The sequence below is a fragment of the Aspergillus puulaauensis genome, chromosome 6, assembly GCF_016861865.1.
Source record: "Aspergillus puulaauensis MK2 DNA, chromosome 6, nearly complete sequence".
In the NCBI taxonomy this organism is placed as follows: domain Eukaryota; kingdom Fungi; phylum Ascomycota; class Eurotiomycetes; order Eurotiales; family Aspergillaceae; genus Aspergillus; species Aspergillus puulaauensis.
This window is the reverse complement of record NC_054862.1, coordinates 1,932,354-1,951,372: the sequence shown is the minus strand read 5'-3', so window position 1 is coordinate 1,951,372 and position 19,019 is coordinate 1,932,354. Positions and strand designations below refer to the sequence as shown.

At 50.9% G+C, this 19,019-nt stretch overlaps 9 protein-coding genes across 9 annotated transcripts; 5 read left to right on the top strand and 4 right to left on the bottom strand.

Moving 5' to 3' along the window:
- Positions 1-270: 270 nt before the first annotated feature.
- Positions 271-1,957, bottom strand: APUU_60744S (cytochrome P450; the record flags this gene model as incomplete). The annotated part of the gene is made up of 4 exons (XM_041694018.1): positions 271-424; positions 480-643; positions 725-1,843; positions 1,895-1,957. 4 exons carry the CDS (start codon positions 1,955-1,957, stop codon positions 271-273), a joined length of 1,500 nt encoding a protein of 499 aa, XP_041559890.1.
- Positions 1,958-2,501: 544 nt separating this feature from the next.
- APUU_60743S (fungal specific transcription factor domain-containing protein) lies at positions 2,502-4,994 on the bottom strand (the record flags this gene model as incomplete). The annotated part of the gene is made up of 5 exons (XM_041694017.1): positions 2,502-3,209; positions 3,284-4,598; positions 4,655-4,761; positions 4,849-4,876; positions 4,933-4,994. The coding sequence occupies 5 exons, from the start codon at positions 4,992-4,994 to the stop codon at positions 2,502-2,504; spliced, it is 2,220 nt and encodes a 739-aa protein (XP_041559889.1).
- Positions 4,995-5,474: 480 nt separating this feature from the next.
- Positions 5,475-6,444, top strand: APUU_60742A (SDR family NAD(P)-dependent oxidoreductase; the record flags this gene model as incomplete). The annotated part of the gene is made up of 3 exons (XM_041694016.1): positions 5,475-5,526; positions 5,581-5,805; positions 5,873-6,444. 3 exons carry the CDS (start codon positions 5,475-5,477, stop codon positions 6,442-6,444), a joined length of 849 nt encoding a protein of 282 aa, XP_041559888.1.
- Positions 6,445-7,492: 1,048 nt separating this feature from the next.
- On the top strand, positions 7,493-9,633 carry APUU_60741A (flavin-containing monooxygenase; the record flags this gene model as incomplete). The annotated part of the gene is made up of 6 exons (XM_041694015.1): positions 7,493-7,788; positions 7,857-7,862; positions 7,920-7,947; positions 8,007-8,767; positions 8,827-9,519; positions 9,582-9,633. The coding sequence occupies 6 exons, from the start codon at positions 7,493-7,495 to the stop codon at positions 9,631-9,633; spliced, it is 1,836 nt and encodes a 611-aa protein (XP_041559887.1).
- Positions 9,634-10,340: 707 nt separating this feature from the next.
- APUU_60740A (uncharacterized protein) lies at positions 10,341-12,069 on the top strand (the record flags this gene model as incomplete). The annotated part of the gene is made up of 3 exons (XM_041694014.1): positions 10,341-10,756; positions 10,825-11,318; positions 11,405-12,069. 3 exons carry the CDS (start codon positions 10,341-10,343, stop codon positions 12,067-12,069), a joined length of 1,575 nt encoding a protein of 524 aa, XP_041559886.1.
- Positions 12,070-12,232: 163 nt separating this feature from the next.
- Positions 12,233-13,528, bottom strand: APUU_60739S (NADH:flavin oxidoreductase/NADH oxidase; the record flags this gene model as incomplete). The annotated part of the gene is made up of 1 exon (XM_041694012.1): positions 12,233-13,528. The coding sequence occupies one exon, from the start codon at positions 13,526-13,528 to the stop codon at positions 12,233-12,235; it is 1,296 nt and encodes a 431-aa protein (XP_041559885.1).
- A 339-nt stretch (positions 13,529-13,867) lies between these two features.
- Positions 13,868-14,920, top strand: APUU_60738A (uncharacterized protein; the record flags this gene model as incomplete). Its single annotated transcript, XM_041694011.1, has 3 exons — positions 13,868-13,922; positions 13,973-14,501; positions 14,599-14,920. 3 exons carry the CDS (start codon positions 13,868-13,870, stop codon positions 14,918-14,920), a joined length of 906 nt encoding a protein of 301 aa, XP_041559884.1.
- Positions 14,921-15,252: 332 nt separating this feature from the next.
- APUU_60737S (flavin-containing monooxygenase) lies at positions 15,253-17,211 on the bottom strand (the record flags this gene model as incomplete). Its single annotated transcript, XM_041694010.1, has 3 exons — positions 15,253-15,313; positions 15,370-16,823; positions 16,897-17,211. The coding sequence occupies 3 exons, from the start codon at positions 17,209-17,211 to the stop codon at positions 15,253-15,255; spliced, it is 1,830 nt and encodes a 609-aa protein (XP_041559883.1).
- A 535-nt stretch (positions 17,212-17,746) lies between these two features.
- APUU_60736A (SDR family NAD(P)-dependent oxidoreductase) lies at positions 17,747-18,614 on the top strand (the record flags this gene model as incomplete). The annotated part of the gene is made up of 3 exons (XM_041694009.1): positions 17,747-18,315; positions 18,366-18,528; positions 18,585-18,614. The coding sequence occupies 3 exons, from the start codon at positions 17,747-17,749 to the stop codon at positions 18,612-18,614; spliced, it is 762 nt and encodes a 253-aa protein (XP_041559882.1).
- Positions 18,615-19,019: the final 405 nt, after the last annotated feature.

Genomic DNA, 19,019 nt, shown 5'->3' with positions numbered 1-19,019 from the left:
ACTTTATCAATAGTACAGGTTTCAAGGGCTATTATGGTACGAAGATGAAAAGGGGCCTGGAAAAGAGGGACAGGATATGGTTCGAGTTAATGTCTTCTTCTGACCGGTCGACCGGGGCAAAGTTAGATAAATTCGAAAAGTAATTAAATTAAATGAGGCTGCTATTGATTTGAAGCATGAAATACAAATTCCTCGATCTCGCTGAAGCACCGGTTACAACGTCCTTCACCTCGAATGTTCTTCTGTCACAGCCCTTGTCCCTTTATCGCGTTATTCTCTCGCCTTCAGCTGGACCATCAAATCGTTCTTCTCCCACAGAAAGAAGGTTTTCTGTTTTTCCCAACCAATGGACTCAGGGAGAAGAGAAAACTCAAAGTTATACAGCATCTTGGCCAAAATGAGACGCATTTCGTGGTATGCCAGGCTATTCGATCATTAGCTACATAAGCCATCATCCGGAGAGCGCGACAAGGGCATACTTCTTTCCAAGGCAGTTACGAGGGCCGAACGAGAATGGTTGGAAGGCAGCCTTGTTATCAGTAGAAAACTCATCGCCAATCCAACGCTCAGGGATGAACTGATTTGGCAGCCTGAAGTTCTGAGCACTGTGATAGGTAGCCCAGTGGTTAACTGAAAGGGCGGTCTATTGCATCATTCAAATATTAGAAACGAGCCATCAGCAATACGTAGTAAAAAAGAAAAAAGAAAGAAAGAAAGTAAATACCTTTCCTGGAATACGATTGCCACAGACAAACAATCCCTCATCGGGGGCCACGCGAGGCAGACCAACTGGAACCGGGGGGTAGATACGCAACCCTTCCTCAATGCATGCATTGAGATAGGTCATATGCTCCAGGGCTCTCATGTCAATATCAGAGTCTTTCTCAAATGTCCCACGAACTTCCTTTACAATTGCCTCCATCTTTTCAGGTGCCATTAAGAGCTGATAGAGCAAGCCACTGAGCGCAGTTGCAGTAGTCTCGGTGCCTGCAACCATAAAAACCTGGGAGTTGGCATACATCTCCATGCGGCTGAGACGGAGGTCCTCCTTTTGGCCCATTACAATACCCCAGATGTCAGGCTTTTGGAGTACATGGTTGTTGTTAATTCTTGTGTCAACGCGCTCCTGGGACGCCCTATAGTGAGCGATACTCTGTTCCTTCAGCTCCTTTGGAATAAGCCTCTGGGCAATGGGCGCGGTCCAAGGAACATAGCGTGCCAGTCTGCGCAGCGCGTTGGTCTTCATACTGACGAAAACCGCGGACACCCAATTCATGTTGCCAGCTCCAGTCAACAGGTCCAAGGAGTCACCAAAGGTCAAATCGCCCATGATGTCAAAAGTAGTCAAGTTCAGCATGCGGGCCATATTGATTTTGACCTTGGGGTCCTCCCCGATTAGCCTGTGGAGGCTGTCCACTAAGATGTCCACATATCCGCAGATCAAAGGCTGCTGTTCTCGAAGCGCGCGATCAGAAAAGGCGTGCGAGAAGTTGCGGCGGAAACGGGCGTGATCGGGTCCGTTTCCCCGAATGATATCTGGGGCTCCGTTGAATGATGGGCTGTAGAATCGAGCGTCCTTCTCCGTAACTGGTTTTCCTGGAGAGGCATGCCCGTAGATTGCCTTCCATGCCTCGCCAGTTGCGTAGCTTAGCTCGTCTGGGGCGACACGGACAACGTCGCCGTGTGTGGCGTGTAGTCCATTGACCCATTCAATAAGGTCGCCTTTGAACGTATGATAGAGCTGAGGTATCCGTGATATAGCTGCAAACGTTGGCCCGGGGTATTTGCTGAGAGGGTTGATGAAGAGTTGGCAATATGCCCGAGAGACGAAGACCAGCAAAACCTAAACAGAGCACGTCAGCGAGAACTAGCTTCGTAAAAGTAGACAGCATACCGATATGAATATGACAGGAACATAGTGTTCATGAAGGAAACTTGAAACGGATTGAAGGAGCATCTTGAGATCCAGCGAGAGCGTTCTTCTAAGCCAAGAGGAAGGCAGACACGACAACGAAGCGGGAAGTTTTTTGCGGATAATAAATATATCAACAACCTGGCATTTCTGCCGTTCTAGTGTTGAATTATTATGCAAGGAAAGGCTTGCATAGTAGTTGTGGCTGGGCTATAGCTAACGGCTGGCAGCGTAATTCCAGCGCCATGACCGATACACCCACATTCGAACTTCTACTCGCACGGAGCAATGACGTCGAGTAGTGGGTTGTTTGTTACGTTTAGCTCATGAAATGAGTTCCGCGGAACGAAGATCGCCAACTTGTCCCGTCCATTGTTTCCGTTTTCTTTTTTCTGTGCAAGTTGTTTCCGCACGCTCCTGGGGCCGTTGGGTGCAACTGCAGTACTTCTATTGGAATCCACACAGAGTAGACGACAATTAATTCAATATCCGCAGGCTAAGGGAGCAGGATGAGCACTAAAGAGAATGTATTTACACAAGCGAAACAAGTTAGGGCGGGGGAATCCCTTGTCCAGCCGAGAGAAATGTATTACAAAAGATCGCCCCCGAACTGAGTAGTTGAATCGTCCAGAGCCAGTGGAGCTTCAAATACCATATCTCCCAGATCCAGTAGAAATTGAGACTGTAACTCGTCCAGCTGAAATGGCACACCGTCAGACATGAAGCTTACTGGTGGTACCATGACAGATGGCTGGAAGGGTTGATTCTTTGGCTCTGGATGGGTTGGTGCTGGACTGCTGTCCTGGCCTGGCTGATGGACCAGACTTCTCCAGAATGTCTCTGAAAGGGGCTCCAAATCCGAAGGACAATTCAAAACAGAGGGTTGATTCGTTGCCGTTTGGCTCGTTGAAGCCGTAGGGAAGTCCTCAAGCGGTCCAAGACAATCCTTGGGCGGTAGAAGGTCGCGTAGATATTGATATACCACAGATGCCGTGGCAACTGACACTGATAGCGTTTGAAGAAGCTGACTGGCCTCATCCACCATCTCCTTCAGGAGCTTATGCGAAACTACAGGTGCTGGGTGGCCCTCTTCGGGAAGGATATGGTACAGGCTCTCGACCAGCGCTGTGGTCATAATATAGCCACATGGCTTCAAAGAGGCAGTCGTGATCATGTAGCTTCGAATTGCGTCGATTATCGCTTTACAAATCGAGACCGATGTCTTCCGACGCTCAAGGTCATGTTCGTTGGATGACAGAGCCATGTGTCGAATACTCAGACGGAGGGATTGGAATCGCTGATAGGGCATGTTAGCCAGCATTCCATCAATCCAGGCACAGGATCGACTCATAGGAGAACGGCGTCTCTTACCAGGAACACAATGAGCCTCTGGCGAATGTGTGTTTCGCCTTCGGCACACATATACTCCGCAACCATGGAAGATTTCCAGCGCAGGTTTGAAGGGATTTGCCGATACGAGAGGATGATCCGAGTGTCCATCATCTGAGCCTCCTCCCAGTTATCAGCCTTGGGAGCCTGATGGGAGAAGAAACCGTCCCAAATGTGAGCCCACAGTCGGCCAAACGATATCAAGCTCTGCAACAGCTTGTACTTGCTCGAGCCTAGGCTATCATTGACTTTGCTAAAGTCGCTGACAGCGCTTTCATCTTCACGTAGAAAATATGTGATCCCACACTTCTGAGTAATGCGCTTGTCAAGGAAATAGAGTGTCCACCAAAGCCCCTGACGAGATGCCAATTCCGCATTTTCATTCGGCCACAGAGTCTGATTGTTCAGGCCAATTTTCAGTGCAATCTGAAACCCTTGGGTGATGCTCTGAAGGGCCTGGTGATGCATTGACATTTCCAGAAGGAATGCAGACGAAGTAATGTGGTAGATGACTGTTTCCATGTCATCGTCATAAAGTTGATTGAAATGTTGCATCAACCGTAGCCCTTCCGAGTAGCTGGGCGAAACTGGCCGCGTTTTGCACGACTCAACAGGGTGCGTGAGAGATTCGGCGTACGCAAGCATATTCAAGAGAATGGCGATAATTTTGCAATTGTCAGAGCCAATGACAATTTGACGCTGTGCATGGCCATAGCTATGGACCGACATGACCATTGATAACCGCTCGCGGATGGAGACCTGATTTAGGCATGGGAAGTAGGTTTCAAACTCCTGGAAAAACACGTTGACAAGGTCCCAAAGACGTGTCGGTCCTGGCAAATCCACCGTGGCAACCAAGAATTGGGACGAGTCATCGAGGTTATCCACAGCGCTATGCTGCCGGAGCTTCCTGAGGGTATTGAGCTGGGAACTGATTTGTAGGCTGTTCAAGGACGGAGGCTGTTTCGACACGGAGCGTATCCGATTCTCTTGGTTGCTTCGCTTGGAAATGTCTGGAAAGGAAGTAAAACTGCCGGTAGAGCGGTTGTCGCAAACATCGTTTCTTGAGTCGATGGATATTGACGACGACATTCGGTTGGGGGATTGATGCCAACCTGACATGCTCCTATCATCAGGCTGCATGGCGGCCAAGTCCTGTGCGTCTATCCCGTTGCAGCTTCGACTTTTGGACAGAGCATTCACTTGGTCCTGAAGTTGTGAGAGTTGCTCCTTCAACGAAACGGAAGTTTTGCTTCGTTTCCGGGGACGAGCGTTGGGGGCAGTATCTGCGGCGTATCTGAATTTCGTCAGTCACGTAACTCGCAAAGACCAGAGGAGAAGACGAATGAATACTGACTCTTTCCGAGTGCGTTTTTTCTGTGTCGGCCCTGCTGGTTGATCTTCTCCAGCATAGCGGCATTCAATACTTCTGGTCTGGCAACTGGAACATACAGGGCCCCCTGAACACTTTCCGTGTATCAGTGATGTCAAATCGAAGTAGCAACTTGCATCAAATCCTGAGAACACGCCAACTGCACGAAACTCACCTTTACCTTGCGCCGTTGGCATTCGAAGCTGCACAGCACCAGGGGTCAGCGCGGCAAACCGATGGATGTCGAACGCAGACTCACCATGCTTGCGGTGTATATTTATCGCGCTTAGCGCCTTCCTTACGACTGGCTTCTTTAGGCATGGGTGAATATGATAGGTTTGTGAGAGACTTGACTCTGGCTACTCTATTTTGCTCTGGAGAGAGAAGAGGCAGAAAAGACGAAACTCAGGCTGGGGAATCTGCGGGGAACTGGGGGAACTGGGGGAACTGGGGTGATGCCGACGGTGGCGCGAGTTATGCATCGAGCTATCCCCGGTTTCCATGGCACAACTCACTCGTGCACGTCTGATCTGCCCAGCCATGCCGTTGGTCTGCTATTGGCTACTTTCTCAGCGGAGGATAAACAGAAAACACGCAGCTTGGCGGACGAAAGGCTGCTCAAGTACCTAGACTTAATTAATGGGCAAGGTGTAAATAGGGGGATCCTCGTGGCGGAAGGGAGTTCGTTCCACGGAAAGGCTCCAATTCCGAGCGCATTTTGGGTAAGATTATATGGGGACAGTATGAACCAACTCTCGGTTACTTTATTCAAAATCACTTTGTCAACAGACTATCGCGATCATGTCGATGCGATTGAAAACCCTCGATGGAGTGGCTTTGGTGACAGGCGCAGGTCCGAGACGATATGCGCCGAATTAAATCAGGGCTACCACTAATTCTCACGCAGGTTCCGGGATTGGCCGTCAGATATGCATTGCCTACGCCCAAGCAGGATGCAGGGCCATTGCACTGGCCGATATCACGACCGAGGGGATGAACGCCACCATCTCGTTGATCAAAGCTCAAGGATATCAGGTGCAAACCCTGGCATTAAAGACAAACGTCACGGATGTCGATTCTGTGCGAAATCTGATTTTGGAGACCACAAGGGCATTTGGAGGCATAGATTATGGTTCGTCCTTGTTTTCAAATCTGGCAAACGACCGATTATAAGTAACCTTAGATATATATATCTGCAGCCGCCAACGTTGCCGGAATCACAACCGCCGCTCGAGTTCCGACCGCCCAGTATCCGCACGAGGAGTATGATAAGGTTTTGGAGATAAACACAAAGGGTGTCATGGTTTGCATGCAGGAACAGATTCAAGTGATGCAGAAGCAGAACGCCACCTGTACGCCGGGATTCGACAACCCACTGCGAGCACAGAGAGGAAGCATTGTCAATATCGCCTCTGTGACTGGCTTTGCTGCCTTGCAAAACATGATGCCATATGTCGTTTCGAAACATGCCGTTGTAGGTCTCACCAAATCCGCAGCGGTTGACCATGCCCGGGAGGAGATCCGTATCAACGCCGTGTGTCCGGGGATGACTGAGACGCCCATGGTTGCAGCGAGGCAGGCTTCTGTGACGCCGGGAAAAAGGGGGTGGGCAGTGGAAGGGAACGGAAGGCAGAGACTTGCCATCCCCGAGGAAATTGCAGATGTATGCATATTCTTGAGCGGGTGTGGTGCCAGCTACATGACTGGGTCAACGGTCACCGTCGATGCAGGGCATTTGGCGGCTTTGCGGTATGAGGGAAGCTTGTCTTAGGAATAGGGGATGTTCACAACTCTCAAATCTTTAGATAGTTGAGCCTTCGTCGCTCGCTCTGCAGCAATTATTCCTCCTCTATTTCATTTGAATGCTTTGCATTGGTTTTCGACCTGTCTTTATTCGGATAAGTTTCTCTGTGTCTATCTGTATATTGACTAGACTGCCCTCTCATATTAGTTCCACACTATGGATCTGAAGTATGTGACATAGTAATGGTTGTAGTGCCAACTCCGCTGAGTGGTAACTACCCTCTCCATTTCAGTCCCCTCCTCTAGAGCGGAAACCGATCCCTGGTGGTTGTGTGCCCTTTGTTTCTGCATATTTTGGTCTGACCCAGCAGCATATTTGCACCGCAGAGGGATGGCCGCCCCATATTGGTAGAAGAAAACGGAAATGGCATGCAGAGCAAATACAGAAATGCCGACCCCGCCGTACATGTATGTAGCAAGTACAGGAACTATGGCCCCGAATATCGACCGTAAAATGGTGTTGGCCGCCAGCACAGACGCGGCATAGATTGTGTAAGAGTCGATGGGGTCGTTCATGATTCCGAGATAAACCAGAATGACACCGAATCCAAACGGAGCGGTGCCGATGATGCTGATAGACCAGTGTATGGAGCGGTAATTCGTCCGCCAGAACCAGAATTGTGTAATTGGAATGGCCAATGCGCCAGGCATATGTCTCTGGGATCACCAGGGTGGTCAAAATCCAAGCAAATCCAGAACTGGCAGCTATAATGACCCCCACCGATCTCCATCCTGCCTCGGACGGCAGTCTTGAGAGCCTCCATTGCTTTCTGGCATTTTGCTCATGACGAGTAGCTAGTATGCAATTGAAAATAACTCTTTGGCCATGGAATATAATTGTGCCCAATAAGTCATTCCGCGGAATGTGATCTGGGGACCGGAATGGTCAAGTACATGCGAACACAAGTGGCATCGGAACAAGGGACGGCTTATATTCAGGCACTCTTTTTAATCAACCCAAAGAACTGAACAAAGTTGACGCTGTTCTTACAAGTGAGATCATACTTTGTTTCACCATGTCCGAACAAGCTCGAGTGGAAGCCCTCAAAGCTTTCAAGCAGATCCTTCCATCCAGTGTGTCGCCTGGAGAAGCAACGGAAGCCTACAATGGGGTTGATAACATCGCATACAACATTTCGAGATTGCCCTTGGGTGCTCCTCGAGCATTGAAAGTGATATGCATTGGTGCAGGCTTCAGTGGCCTGGCGTTTGCGCGAGAGGTCGAACGAGGCCATCTGCCCAACGTGAGTCTTACGGTGTACGAAAAGAATGCTTCGGTTGGAGGGACCTGGTATGAGAATCGCTATCCAGGGTATGTGCTGTTGCTCCCAACATGTCGATGGATGAACCACGAGGGTTGACTTGCTGACTCGTGTGAAGATGCGCGTATGGAACATCTCTCCCCAGTCCCCCGCTACATGTCGATACTGAATAGAATTACAGCTGTGACATTCCTGTTCATAACTACCAGGTAATGAAGAACACGGCAACTCACGGCGTACTACCGAAAATCCACTAACACGCTACTAGTACTCTTGGGCACCGTGCCCTTATTTCAAGAGCTATTATGCCACTGGGAAAGACATCCATACGTACATCGAGGCAGTCGCCGACCAGCACAGACTTCGTCAGTACGTCAAGGTCTCCCACAAAGTCATCGGGGCCAAGTGGATTGAAGAACGTCAGAAGTGGCAAGTGAATTGTGTCGCCACTGATGGCAGAGAGCTGATGGTCAGCAATCGAGTCAACCAGGATGGGGAGGCCGGAGAGCCGTTTATTGAAGAATGCGATGTCTTGATTAACGCTGGAGGCTGCTTCAATGACTGGAAATGGCCAACTATACCCCGAAGGGAGACGTTCAAGGGGCAGATGCTCCATTCTGCAGCTTGGCCCCAGGACGCCACTCTTAAAGGCAAGACTGTGGCATTGATTGGCAACGGTAGTACGGGCGTTCAAATCCTGCCAAACATCCTCGATGACGTGGAAAGGGTCTATGTCTACATTCGCAGTAAGACGTGGGTAACGCCCAGCTTTGCTCAGAAGTTTGCTGGGCCAAATGGAGCGAATGTCTACTTTACAGATGAACAAAAGGAGCACTGGGCCCGAAATCCCGATGAATATCTTCAGTATCGAAAGAATGTCGAGCAGGAGCTGAATTCCCGTTTCCGCCTCTACCTGAAGCATTCTGACGCACAAAAGGAAGCTCTCCAATACTCCATTTCTCAAATGACTGAGAAGCTCTCAGCCAAGCCACAGATTGCCGAGAGGTTGATTCCTGAATTCGCCGTTGGGTAGGTTGAGCTGAGCACACTCCTACAGACGCGTCTGGCTAACGAAGATGATGGCACAGCTGTCGGCGCACAACACCCGGAAACGGCTACCTGGAAGCTCTCTGTTCCCCCAAGGTCGAGATTATCTGGGGGGGTATCGAGTCCTTCACCGAATCTGGTCTTCTAGCAGCGAACGGCGAGCAACGAGACGTGGATACCATCATCTGTGCCACCGGCTTCAACATGTCCTTCTCTCCTCGCTTCCCGGTCATAGGTCGCAACAACATCAACCTCCAGGAGAAATGGGACGACAACCCAGAGTGCTATCTTTCGGTCTCTGCCGCTGATATGCCCAACTACTTCATGTACCTTGGGCCAGGCAGTCCCCTTGGACATGGCAGTGTCGTTAGCTCCCTCGAGCGCGTAACAGAGTATATCGCAAAGTTCGTCCGCAAGCTTCAGACCGAGAACTATAGCTCTGTCGTGCCCAAGCCACATATCCCTCGTGCATATCAGCGACACGCCTTGGCCTGGTTAGACAAGACTGCCTGGAACAGCAATTGCGCATCCACGTACAAGAATGGCAGGCCCGACGGTCCTTTGATCTCCCTTCATCCGGGGTCGAGATTGCACTATTTCCGGCTTTTGAGTGGTCCTCGCTGGGAGGACTTTGACTGGAGTAGTCTGTGTCACGACGAAGATCTTACCTTTGCCTGGCTAGGCAATGGGTTTAGCGTAGAGGAGTGTAAGGAAAATAGCGAAGAGGATCTGACGTGAGTGTCCGTGTATTAACTAATTCAACTGGCAGCGCTGACTGGTATTGATTCTCCCACAGGTGGTTTCTTCCTCGCGTTGAGGCCGACGAAATAATCAAAGCAACGTTCTAAACGCAATAGGCACTTGTTAGACAGTATCTTGATTTTACGCCTTAATTATGGTTACTGAGGTATAGAATGCTTCCAATAGAGTGCAGCCATTTTCAGGCCCTGAGTATCAATAGACTGTGGCCAACTCTCATTCACTGAGTACCCCATAAACTAGCACGATAGGCAAAGTCTCTAGATCAAGTCTGTAATATCCTGATTACTCTTGGTCTCTCTTTCTATTCTTCTTTTCCTATGCCTAATGACATTCATCTTCCATGCCTAAGCTTGCTGCGTATACCATGACCCATTGTTGAATGCAAAGGTGGTAGAATTCTGGACTTCGCCACAGTAAACGCACCGTTAGTGATCAGCTGTGGATTAACCGCGAATACCCCGGACAGCGTACCCCATAAACCAGCATGACAGGTCTCTCCGGAACAAACCCTTTCGTTCATTCACCCCCATGGCATTCCGATGCTCTTGTTCCGCGGAAACGGGCCAAGCCAAAATCTGGGGAAATGCGGGGGATATACGATGGATCTAGCAAATCATCCATGCCAGTCTGCTTCAGCCACTGTAAACCCCGAAAACACGGGATTCAACAGCGGTAGATGTCACAGAGACAGGCTCGATTAGATGTCTTGGGCGGAGGAATTTAAGACTTCAGCTTGGGGATGCTCGAGTAGCCTTGAAAGCCAATCGATCATTTCTTCAAAACAACAGACGCCATGCAGCTCGAGCAGCTAGAACCAAGTGAAACGGCACGAAGCCGAAACGATCAATTCGACAAGAAACAGCATCTCAACGTATACACTGCAGCCGTCGTGTTCTTCATTACCCTCAGCTCCGCTGCTTATGGCTATGCAGGCTCTGTAATTGCAACTACCCTAACACAGCCGTCCTTCACGAGACACATGAAGCTGGAGACAGCCTCGAACGCCGAGTCCATTACAGGCGCCATGAATGCACTCTTCTACACAGGCGGTGTATTTGGCAGCTTTTGTGCAGGCTGGAGCAACAAAAGATTTGGTCGCAAGTGCTCAGTGGGTTTGGGGAATGTTTTACTTGTCATCTCGGGGGCGTTGATGACGGCCTCTGTCAACCCAGCCATGTTCATTGTCTTCCGCTTCGTCAGCGGCTTCGGGTGCGTCTCGTTTCTCTAAAATGAAATCCAAGTTGTTCTTGTTGACATTTCCTTGTTGTGATATCCAGCTCCATGGTGATTCTCTCCAGTGTCCCCATCTGGGTCGCTGAGTTGGTCCCGCCCCGGCTGAGAGGTGTCCTGACTGACCTGCATGCTGTGATGATGATGGTTGGTTACACCCTTGCCTGCTACGTTGGCCTTGGGTTTTACTTCGTCAAAGGAAGCAACCAGTGGCGCGGCCCCATCGCACTTCAGATGGCGCTCCCAGTCATCATCCTGTCCGGGTTATACTGGATGCCAGAGTCGCCGCGGTTCTTGTTGTCCAGGGGTCGCATTGAGGAAGCCCGCTGCATCATCCACCGTATGCATTCCAGCCCAGATGATCCAGAGCATGAGTTTGCTCGCCGAGAGTTCTTCCAGATGAAGAAGCAGATTCAACTTGACGCTGAATTCGCCACCTCTTATCACAGCATGTTCAAAAAGCACTCCATGCGGAAGCGCTTGGCAATGACTGTCTTTCTTGAATTTGCTCTCATGAGCTCAGGTGTTTTAGTTATTCTAAGTGGGTCATTGTCCCTTTTTCAATCCAGTTCTGCTCATTGTCTGTCCACTGCATGTTGCTGACATCTAATCTGGGGCGGCACGAAGATTACGGCTCTATAATCTGGAAGTCTCTTGGTTTCGACACGGTGCAGATCCTGCATTTCCAATGTGGCTTTCAGTTGGCCGGCTTTGTCTTCAATGTCGTCGCCATGTTTTTCGTTGACCGTGTGCGTCGCCCCTGGCTTATTGCCGGTGGTCTTTTGAGCTGCGGTGCCCTAGTCGGCATCCTAACTGCCCTGCAGAGCTTCTACCTTGGCAGCGAGAACCGCGGGGGGCTAGGCGCCTGTGTGGCCATCATCTTCCTCTTCCAGGCCGCCTTCTCACTTGCCCTGGATGGCCCGACATATTTCTATATCGCTGAGATCTGGCCCACCCATGTTCGGTCCCAGGGCTTCTCTATTGCCATGGCTGTTCTTTCGGCTACAAACCTGATGTGGCTGCAAGCGTCGCCTTATGCCATAAGTACGATTTCGTGGCGCTGGTATCTGGTCTTCACATGCATCCCGAGTGCTGCGGCGGTGGTCGTCATTGTTTGGTTCAAAGACACGCGGAACAAACCGCTGGAGGAGATTGCGGCCATGTTTGGTGACCGGAATATGGTTGCGGTGTATCAGCGAGAGCTGGACATTGGCATTCTGGATGATGCTGATCAGACGGAGAAGTATGACAAAAGCCAGTCAGGTCCGTCAGTTGTGATGGTGGAGGAATAGGGCGTAATTTGAACTGGTTATGATATCTATTATTTACGGCCCAGCTGCGAGGAGTAGTTCGGGGAGCATGTGGTTTATTTACGAGGCGGAATGCCAAACAGTCTCAAATAACAATCAGAACGTTCAAGTTGCTTCGCCATTACTCTCTTTCTAATAATTTCCCTTAAATTCGAGATGGCGGCCCAGGGCGAAGACGTTGCAGCTGGACTGGCCAAGCGACATCCACTCCAAGCTCTGAAGCAACCTTCAAAACCCAGTCTGGTTCTCTCAGAAATTGCCGACCAACAGAAATGATATCAACCCCGGGGCCGCCGGTGAGACCACCCTGCACCAGATCCCGGGCCTGCTTGGCTTCGGTGATCAAACCGACTGTTCCAACCTGTAACTCGCTGCCCTCTGCTTTGAGTACCTGCTTAACTTTCAAGGCAATTGCGGTATGCTTCTCGCCTCCATTGAAGACGTCGTACTGGGCCTGATGATGGTTGCCTCCTGAGCTGATATCTATGAGATCGACGCCTAGATCCGGCAACAGCCTGGCCAGCTGGATTGTTGACTCTTCCGTCCAGGTTCCAAGGCTTCTTCCAACCTCTGTATGCTCCAGCCAGTCCGTTGCGCTGACTCTGACAAATACAGGCATACTCGCTGGAACCACCGCTCTGACAGCACCGATTACCTCAAGCAGCAGACGGATCCTGTTCTCAAAGCTCCCACCGTACCTATCCGTTCGGCGGTTGGTAACAGGGCTTAGAAACTGGTTGATGAGATAGCCGTGGGCAGCGTGAATCTCCACGACATCGATGCCTGCCTTCACAGCCCTTTTGGCGGCCTCCGCAAAACTCACCACCAGCTCTCGAATCTCCAACTCTGTCAGCCCCTTGGGAACATGGTAGCCCCCGGAAGGGTCAAGCCCTCTGCCGTCCCATGACTGTTCCACGCCCCCCGAGGGACCTCGCACATCATCCGGCCAGCCGCCATCATCCTTCGAGGCCCTCGCGCTGGATTTGCCCAGCTGCTGGGCGACCAGCGGAGGCTGGGTACTTGCCTTTCTTCCAGCATGGGACAATTGGACGCCACAGAGACCACCTTGGGAGTGAATGAAGTCCACAATTGGTTTCAGGCCCTGCTGCTGAGCATCATTCCAGAGACCCGGGCAGTGGGGGGTGATCCGGCCGTTTGCCTGCACGCCTGTAGCCTCGATCATTGCAAGCGCGGCGCCCTTGAAAACGTTGTGGCCTATCGTGGTGATATACAGGGGCGTCATCACCCCGGTCAGAGGTCCGAAGGAGGCAGTCGAATAAAGGCACATGGGAGAAACGCATATGCGATTCCGAAGCGAAACTGCGCGAATGCGCAACGGTCGGAATAGCGCAGGTGTATTTTCGTCAATATTGTAAGCTGTTCCAGCGGTGATTGGGGGCGCCTGCGTAGAAGAGGCTGGAGTCTTCGAGCCGTGTGCCATTTTTGATTCTGGAGTGCGACAACAAGGTAGATATCAGATAGAATACCTCAGCTTCGAGGCTTGGAAGCATCCCAATATATATGACATTCAGGGCCACGGGATTATTTCTGTATTAGTCAAAATGGGACCAGTCCTGCAATATCTCGGGACAAGAGGATGCGTTGTTGATTCCGGAATGATTTTTGGTTGCTTGTTCCGCGGAATCCCCAACTTCGCAGACGGGCTTATACTCGACTATTGTACAGGATACTCTTTGGTTTCTCTTCCTCGCTTTGGCTTAAGTCACCAAGCACTCACCTCAAGATCCAAACGCTCGCACAATTGAAAGAAGAAGAAAAGATGCCGGCGCTTAATCTACAGAACAAGAAAGCGATCATTACTGGCGGTGGCTCAGGTAGGTATTCGTTGACGCCGCATTCAGTCTTTCGATTAACCTGCTACTAGGAATTGGTCTTTCCTTTGCTAAGACATTGTACGACAATGGCTGTTCCGTCCTGCTAGCCGACCTTGCCCTCCACGCCTCGGCCAAAGAATGGCTGGAGAGGATCGAAACCGGGCCCTCCGCTAGAGTACGATTTCACGCGACCGATGTTACAGACTGGAACCAGCTCGAGGCTGCATTCGATGCCTTCGCCAGGGCGTTTGGCGGAACCCCCGATATCATTGTTCCGGGAGCTGGCGTTTACGAGCCCTCGTCGAACAATTTCTGGGCAGACCTGGACAGTCCATCACACTACAAGGTTTTGGACGTGAATATCGTCCATCCCATCAAGATGTCACGGATCGCTATACGCCGGCTCCGTCGCGCCGAAAGGCCAGGTGTTATCGTCCATCTCTCTAGCATTACGGCGCAGATCCCGAGCGTCGTCAATCCTCTTTACTCGGTTTCGAAACAGGCAATCAGCCAGTTTGTGAGGTGCATGGCACCTTTGGATACTCTGGCTGGTATCCGCGTTGTTGCCGTTGCACCTGGGTAAGCAATTCAGCCTGCAGCTTCGGCTGCTACTACTACTACTACTACTAGAGTAGTAGAAGTATATATGGTCGCTGGCTAATGCGTACACTGACAGCGTCGTGGACACCCCTTTATTCCGTGACAGCGCAAAAGCTCGTGCACACATCGATCTAGAGAACGACTTTACACTCCCGCCTGATGAGGTTGTCAAAGCCATGCTGTCACTCGTGACAAGCACCAAGTATCCCTCAGGAACAGTGCTTGAAATCGGGGACATCGGTGGGTGGCGAGAAGTGGGCCTATTCAATGATCCAGGTCCCCAAGGGCGATCAACCTTGCCGAGACCGAGGGCAAAGGATGCTATCAAGCTAGTTGAACAGGCATTGCAGACGGACGCAGCGGAAGGACAGGTCGATGCAGCTAAGCCACGTCTGTAAATCGGGATAACATTTTGAGTGTGTAGATGGTGAGTGTTATGGCATGTAGTGCAGTATCAGATTGAACAATACTGGAAATTAGTAGTGGGATTTACGAATAAATGCATTTTGTGAGGCCCACGTCGCGTTCCATATTTTTTGCGAAGTCCACTCCTTGAAGTATCTTCACATCTTATGTCCATCCTTATCACCTCTCCCTATCGACCGGAGTGCCTTGTTTTGGCCTGAAGGCTTTCATTTGAATAACTGGTACATAATCATCTATCTTGCTGCATTCTACTTACAACGGTTTGATGTCACATAAAACATGTCTCCTTCCCATCGAGGTCGTCTCAAGCCTTTACTCCGTCCAGAAACTTCGTCAGAATGGCAGAATCTTGGTTCAGGTACCAGCTGTCACAAATGTCAGTAACTGCGTTATGGTGTTGAAGGGGGGGGGGTTATCATACGTTGGATCAGCCGCTTCTTCTGGGGATAGCTCATGTGAAAGGAACCCATTATTGAGCCAGGCAAAGTCCAATTCAGGCTCAGGGCATCGGCTTTCCCACTCGAAGTCCTCATACCGGTGCCGGCGAAGCAATTCAAAGTAGTGCAGCCGAGATCCCGGGTGGAACGCATGCAATGCGCCGTCTTTGTTGCCATTCTTGAATGAGCTCTGGCATGGGTCGCCCCAGACGGTCTTCTGTAGCCACGACAGCATCTGGAACTGGTAGGCCTTGGCTTTGCCGTCCTTGAGGCGGAACGAGGAATAGTTCTCGCGCTGCAGCTTCCGGATCATATCCACCACATACAGGGTGATGCGTTCAATGGAGGTGATCATGCTTCCATGACCGACTGGGCTCCCCGGTCCCATATACACAAAGTAGTTTGGCATATCCTGCGCTAGCACGGACATGTAGCAGGCCGGATCCTTCGCCCATTCGGTCTGGAGGTTCACCCCGTTTCGTCCGACAACGGGCCAACGAGGTATAAAGGACATGTCAAAGCCTGTTGCGGCGATGATTACATCAAATTCACGCTCCTTGCCATCGTGGGATCTCAGTCCGGTCTTGGTAAAGGAGCTGATGTCCCCCCAGACCACCTCACAGTTCTCGGAGGCGAGCGCTTCAAGATAGCCTGGCCCGGGAGTCGGGCGACGACATCCAACACCGAAAGAAGGGATAGCCAGGTCGGCGACTTCGGGCTTCTTCTCAAGCTTGGTGCGCATGTCGCTGGTCGTGGCCTTTCGAGCCATTTCCTGAAACGAGCTTCCGCGGATATACAAGGGGAATCGGAAGTTGAGCTCCTTCTCAATCTCCTTGCGCAGGGTAAGATACTCTTCTGGATTCTCCATCCACTTCTTCTGCTGCTCCTCGTCGTAGGTCATGTTGGGTTGGCCTTGGCCGATGAACCTGGAGCCCAAGTTCGCCGTCACCCAAGTCGGGGAACGTATGTACGCCCCAACATGGCTCGCCACTTTCTGCACAGCTGCAGTGACCTGGATCCCACTGCTTCCGTTGCCAATAACGGCGACTCTTTTGCCGCGGAGGTCAATCTCGGGGTCGTAGTTGGCGCTGTGGGCTAGGATGCCTTGGTACTCTTCGCGACCAGGAAGATCGGGCCATCTCCAGTTGTTCAGGTAGCCGCTGGCATTGATGAAAACATCGCATTCCTCGACGATATCATTGCCCACTTCTCCATCGGTAATGCCCTTTGCAGAAACGATTGTGCGACGACCATCAGTCTGCTTGCTGGTGACGATCCATTTTTGTTTCTGCTCGTCCCAGCGGGCCCCAGTGATCTTGCGACTCGTCGTGATATATTTTCCCAAATCGAACTTGTCGACCACGTTCTCGATATACTCGAGAATTTCCGGAGCCGACACATAAAACGAGGACCATTTGGGGTTCGGTGCCCAGGTGAACTAGCTAATATCAGTACCCAGCCAGCGGTGGAGATTGTAGAATAGCATAGCATAGCCATCGAGGGGTCCGTACCAGGTAGTTATGGGACGGGATGTCACAGGCACATCCGGGGTAGCGATTCTCCAGCCACGTTCCTCCCAACCCAGCGTTCTTTTCCAGAATCTGGAGATCGACATTGGGCAGTTGGCCGCTTTCTACGGCGTGGGCAAAGGAGATACCACTGATGCCTGCACCAGCGACAATGACTTTCACCCGTCTGGGAGCATCGAATGGCAGCTTGGACTGTTCGTAGGCAACTGGGTACTTGTTGCGGTATGCATCGGTGGCTTCGATGGGCTTGGGCGGAGCTTCTCCACCGGCACCGTTGGTCGAGACAGAGAAAGTCATCTTCAGAATTGAATTCACTGAGCTGCGCCGTATCCAGTAGTAGTTAAAAATGAGGTTATGGGGCAAGATGAAAGGGTGGGTTGGAGAAGTCTTCTGTCTAAAGTATCCTCATGTGCAGCCTTCATATATGTTCCGCAGTCTGATGTATTCTGCTCTCATGGAGCATACCGAGACGGAAACATGATTTCAACATGCATATTCTACAAAGTTAATGGTTGGCAGGGACAATCTCTCGAGGTGAGACGGAACGGAATGGATGCCTGACGGAACGGGCCCTCCGCGGCAACCCTACAGCGATGTTCCGAGCCCCCAGGGCCAAAAAGTAACATGCTCCAAGTAATCCGGAACAGTCGACGGAGTTGCATATCTCAGTTGCTGTATACGTATACTGTTGCCGTTCCGAGGCAATCCCACTCGGCTAGAATGAGAGATCAGGCCCTACTTAAGACAAACGTGCAAGCGTACTTGTCAAGCAACCACCAGCGTATTCCTCTTCATCCCCCGCCCAGCTCAGCTTTATAAACTCGAATCCACAATGTCATACGCCGATCTCAAGGACAAAGTCTTCGTCGTCACGGGTGCCGCCTCTGGACAGGGCCGTGCTACGTCCATCCTCCTCGCTCGTCAAGGCGCGAAGCTTGCACTGTTGGATCTAAATGACCCCAAAGCCGTCATCAATGAAATAGAAAACATCGGCGGGGAAGCCATAGGATTTAAAGTCGACGTCGTCGACTCTGGCGCGATCGAGGCCGCCGTTAAAGCAACCAAGGCAAAATACGGCAAGGTTAACGGAGCAGCTAACCTCGCTGGATGGATCGGAACTCAGGGTTTCAAAGGGAAGGGGTATGCCCTGGATACCATCAAAGACGAGGAATGGGACGCCATGATGTCAATCAACCTGAACGGAATCCGGAACAGTTTGTCGTCAGAGCTGAGGCATATTAGCGACGGTGGGAGTATTGTCAGCGTCGCCAGTATTGCTGGCCAGCGAGGGTCTCCCTGGAATGCCCCTTATGGAGCTGCTAAATGGGGGGTTATTTCCTTGACCAAATCGGCTGCGCAGGAGGCTGGGACAAGGAACGTCAGGGTAAACGCGGTGGCTCCGTGAGTGAAGGGTCCCCCCACTGTGTAAAGATGAATGCTCATTAGTACAGAGGTGTCGTTGATACACCTCTTGCTGCTGCCCTAGGCTCTCCGGATCTGGTATTCCAGAGAATGGTTTCGAGAACCGCCCTTCAACGACTCGCCCAGCCTGAGGAAATCGCCAATTGCATTCTATTCTTGCTTAGCGATACTTCTAGCTTTGTCACAGGAAGTGTAAGTTTCTCGCGGTTTGGCTTCATATTAACCCACTAACATTGATTATCATTCAGGTTCTAAATGCAGATGGGGGATTCCAGTAGATTATTGGCGCTGTGAAGCGAAGGCCTGTGAATTCTATACTGTGGTTAGTTTTGCCTCTTTCGGGTAATCTGCTTGATACTATAGAGTATTTCAGCTGTCTATTGAGCAGACTACCCCTAGAAACTTGTAGTACTGGACCCTAGCTATAACTACTTTACTGTACCTTGCAAGAGGGATTGTGGCGATATAAATCAAGACATAGATTCTCACTATCGGCGCCAAATGAACCGAGATCAGTCCGGGGTACTGGGCCTCTGTCGGATTATAATGGTGTGCTTGGTGTAATGAAAATAGAGCAGTTATGTTACTATAATCTAAGGGCCTTGATGAACATTATGTATAGAAGGACAGTACCCGCGCCATCAGAACCAGGAATCAAGGTTTTTTTAATGTATTTGACCTAA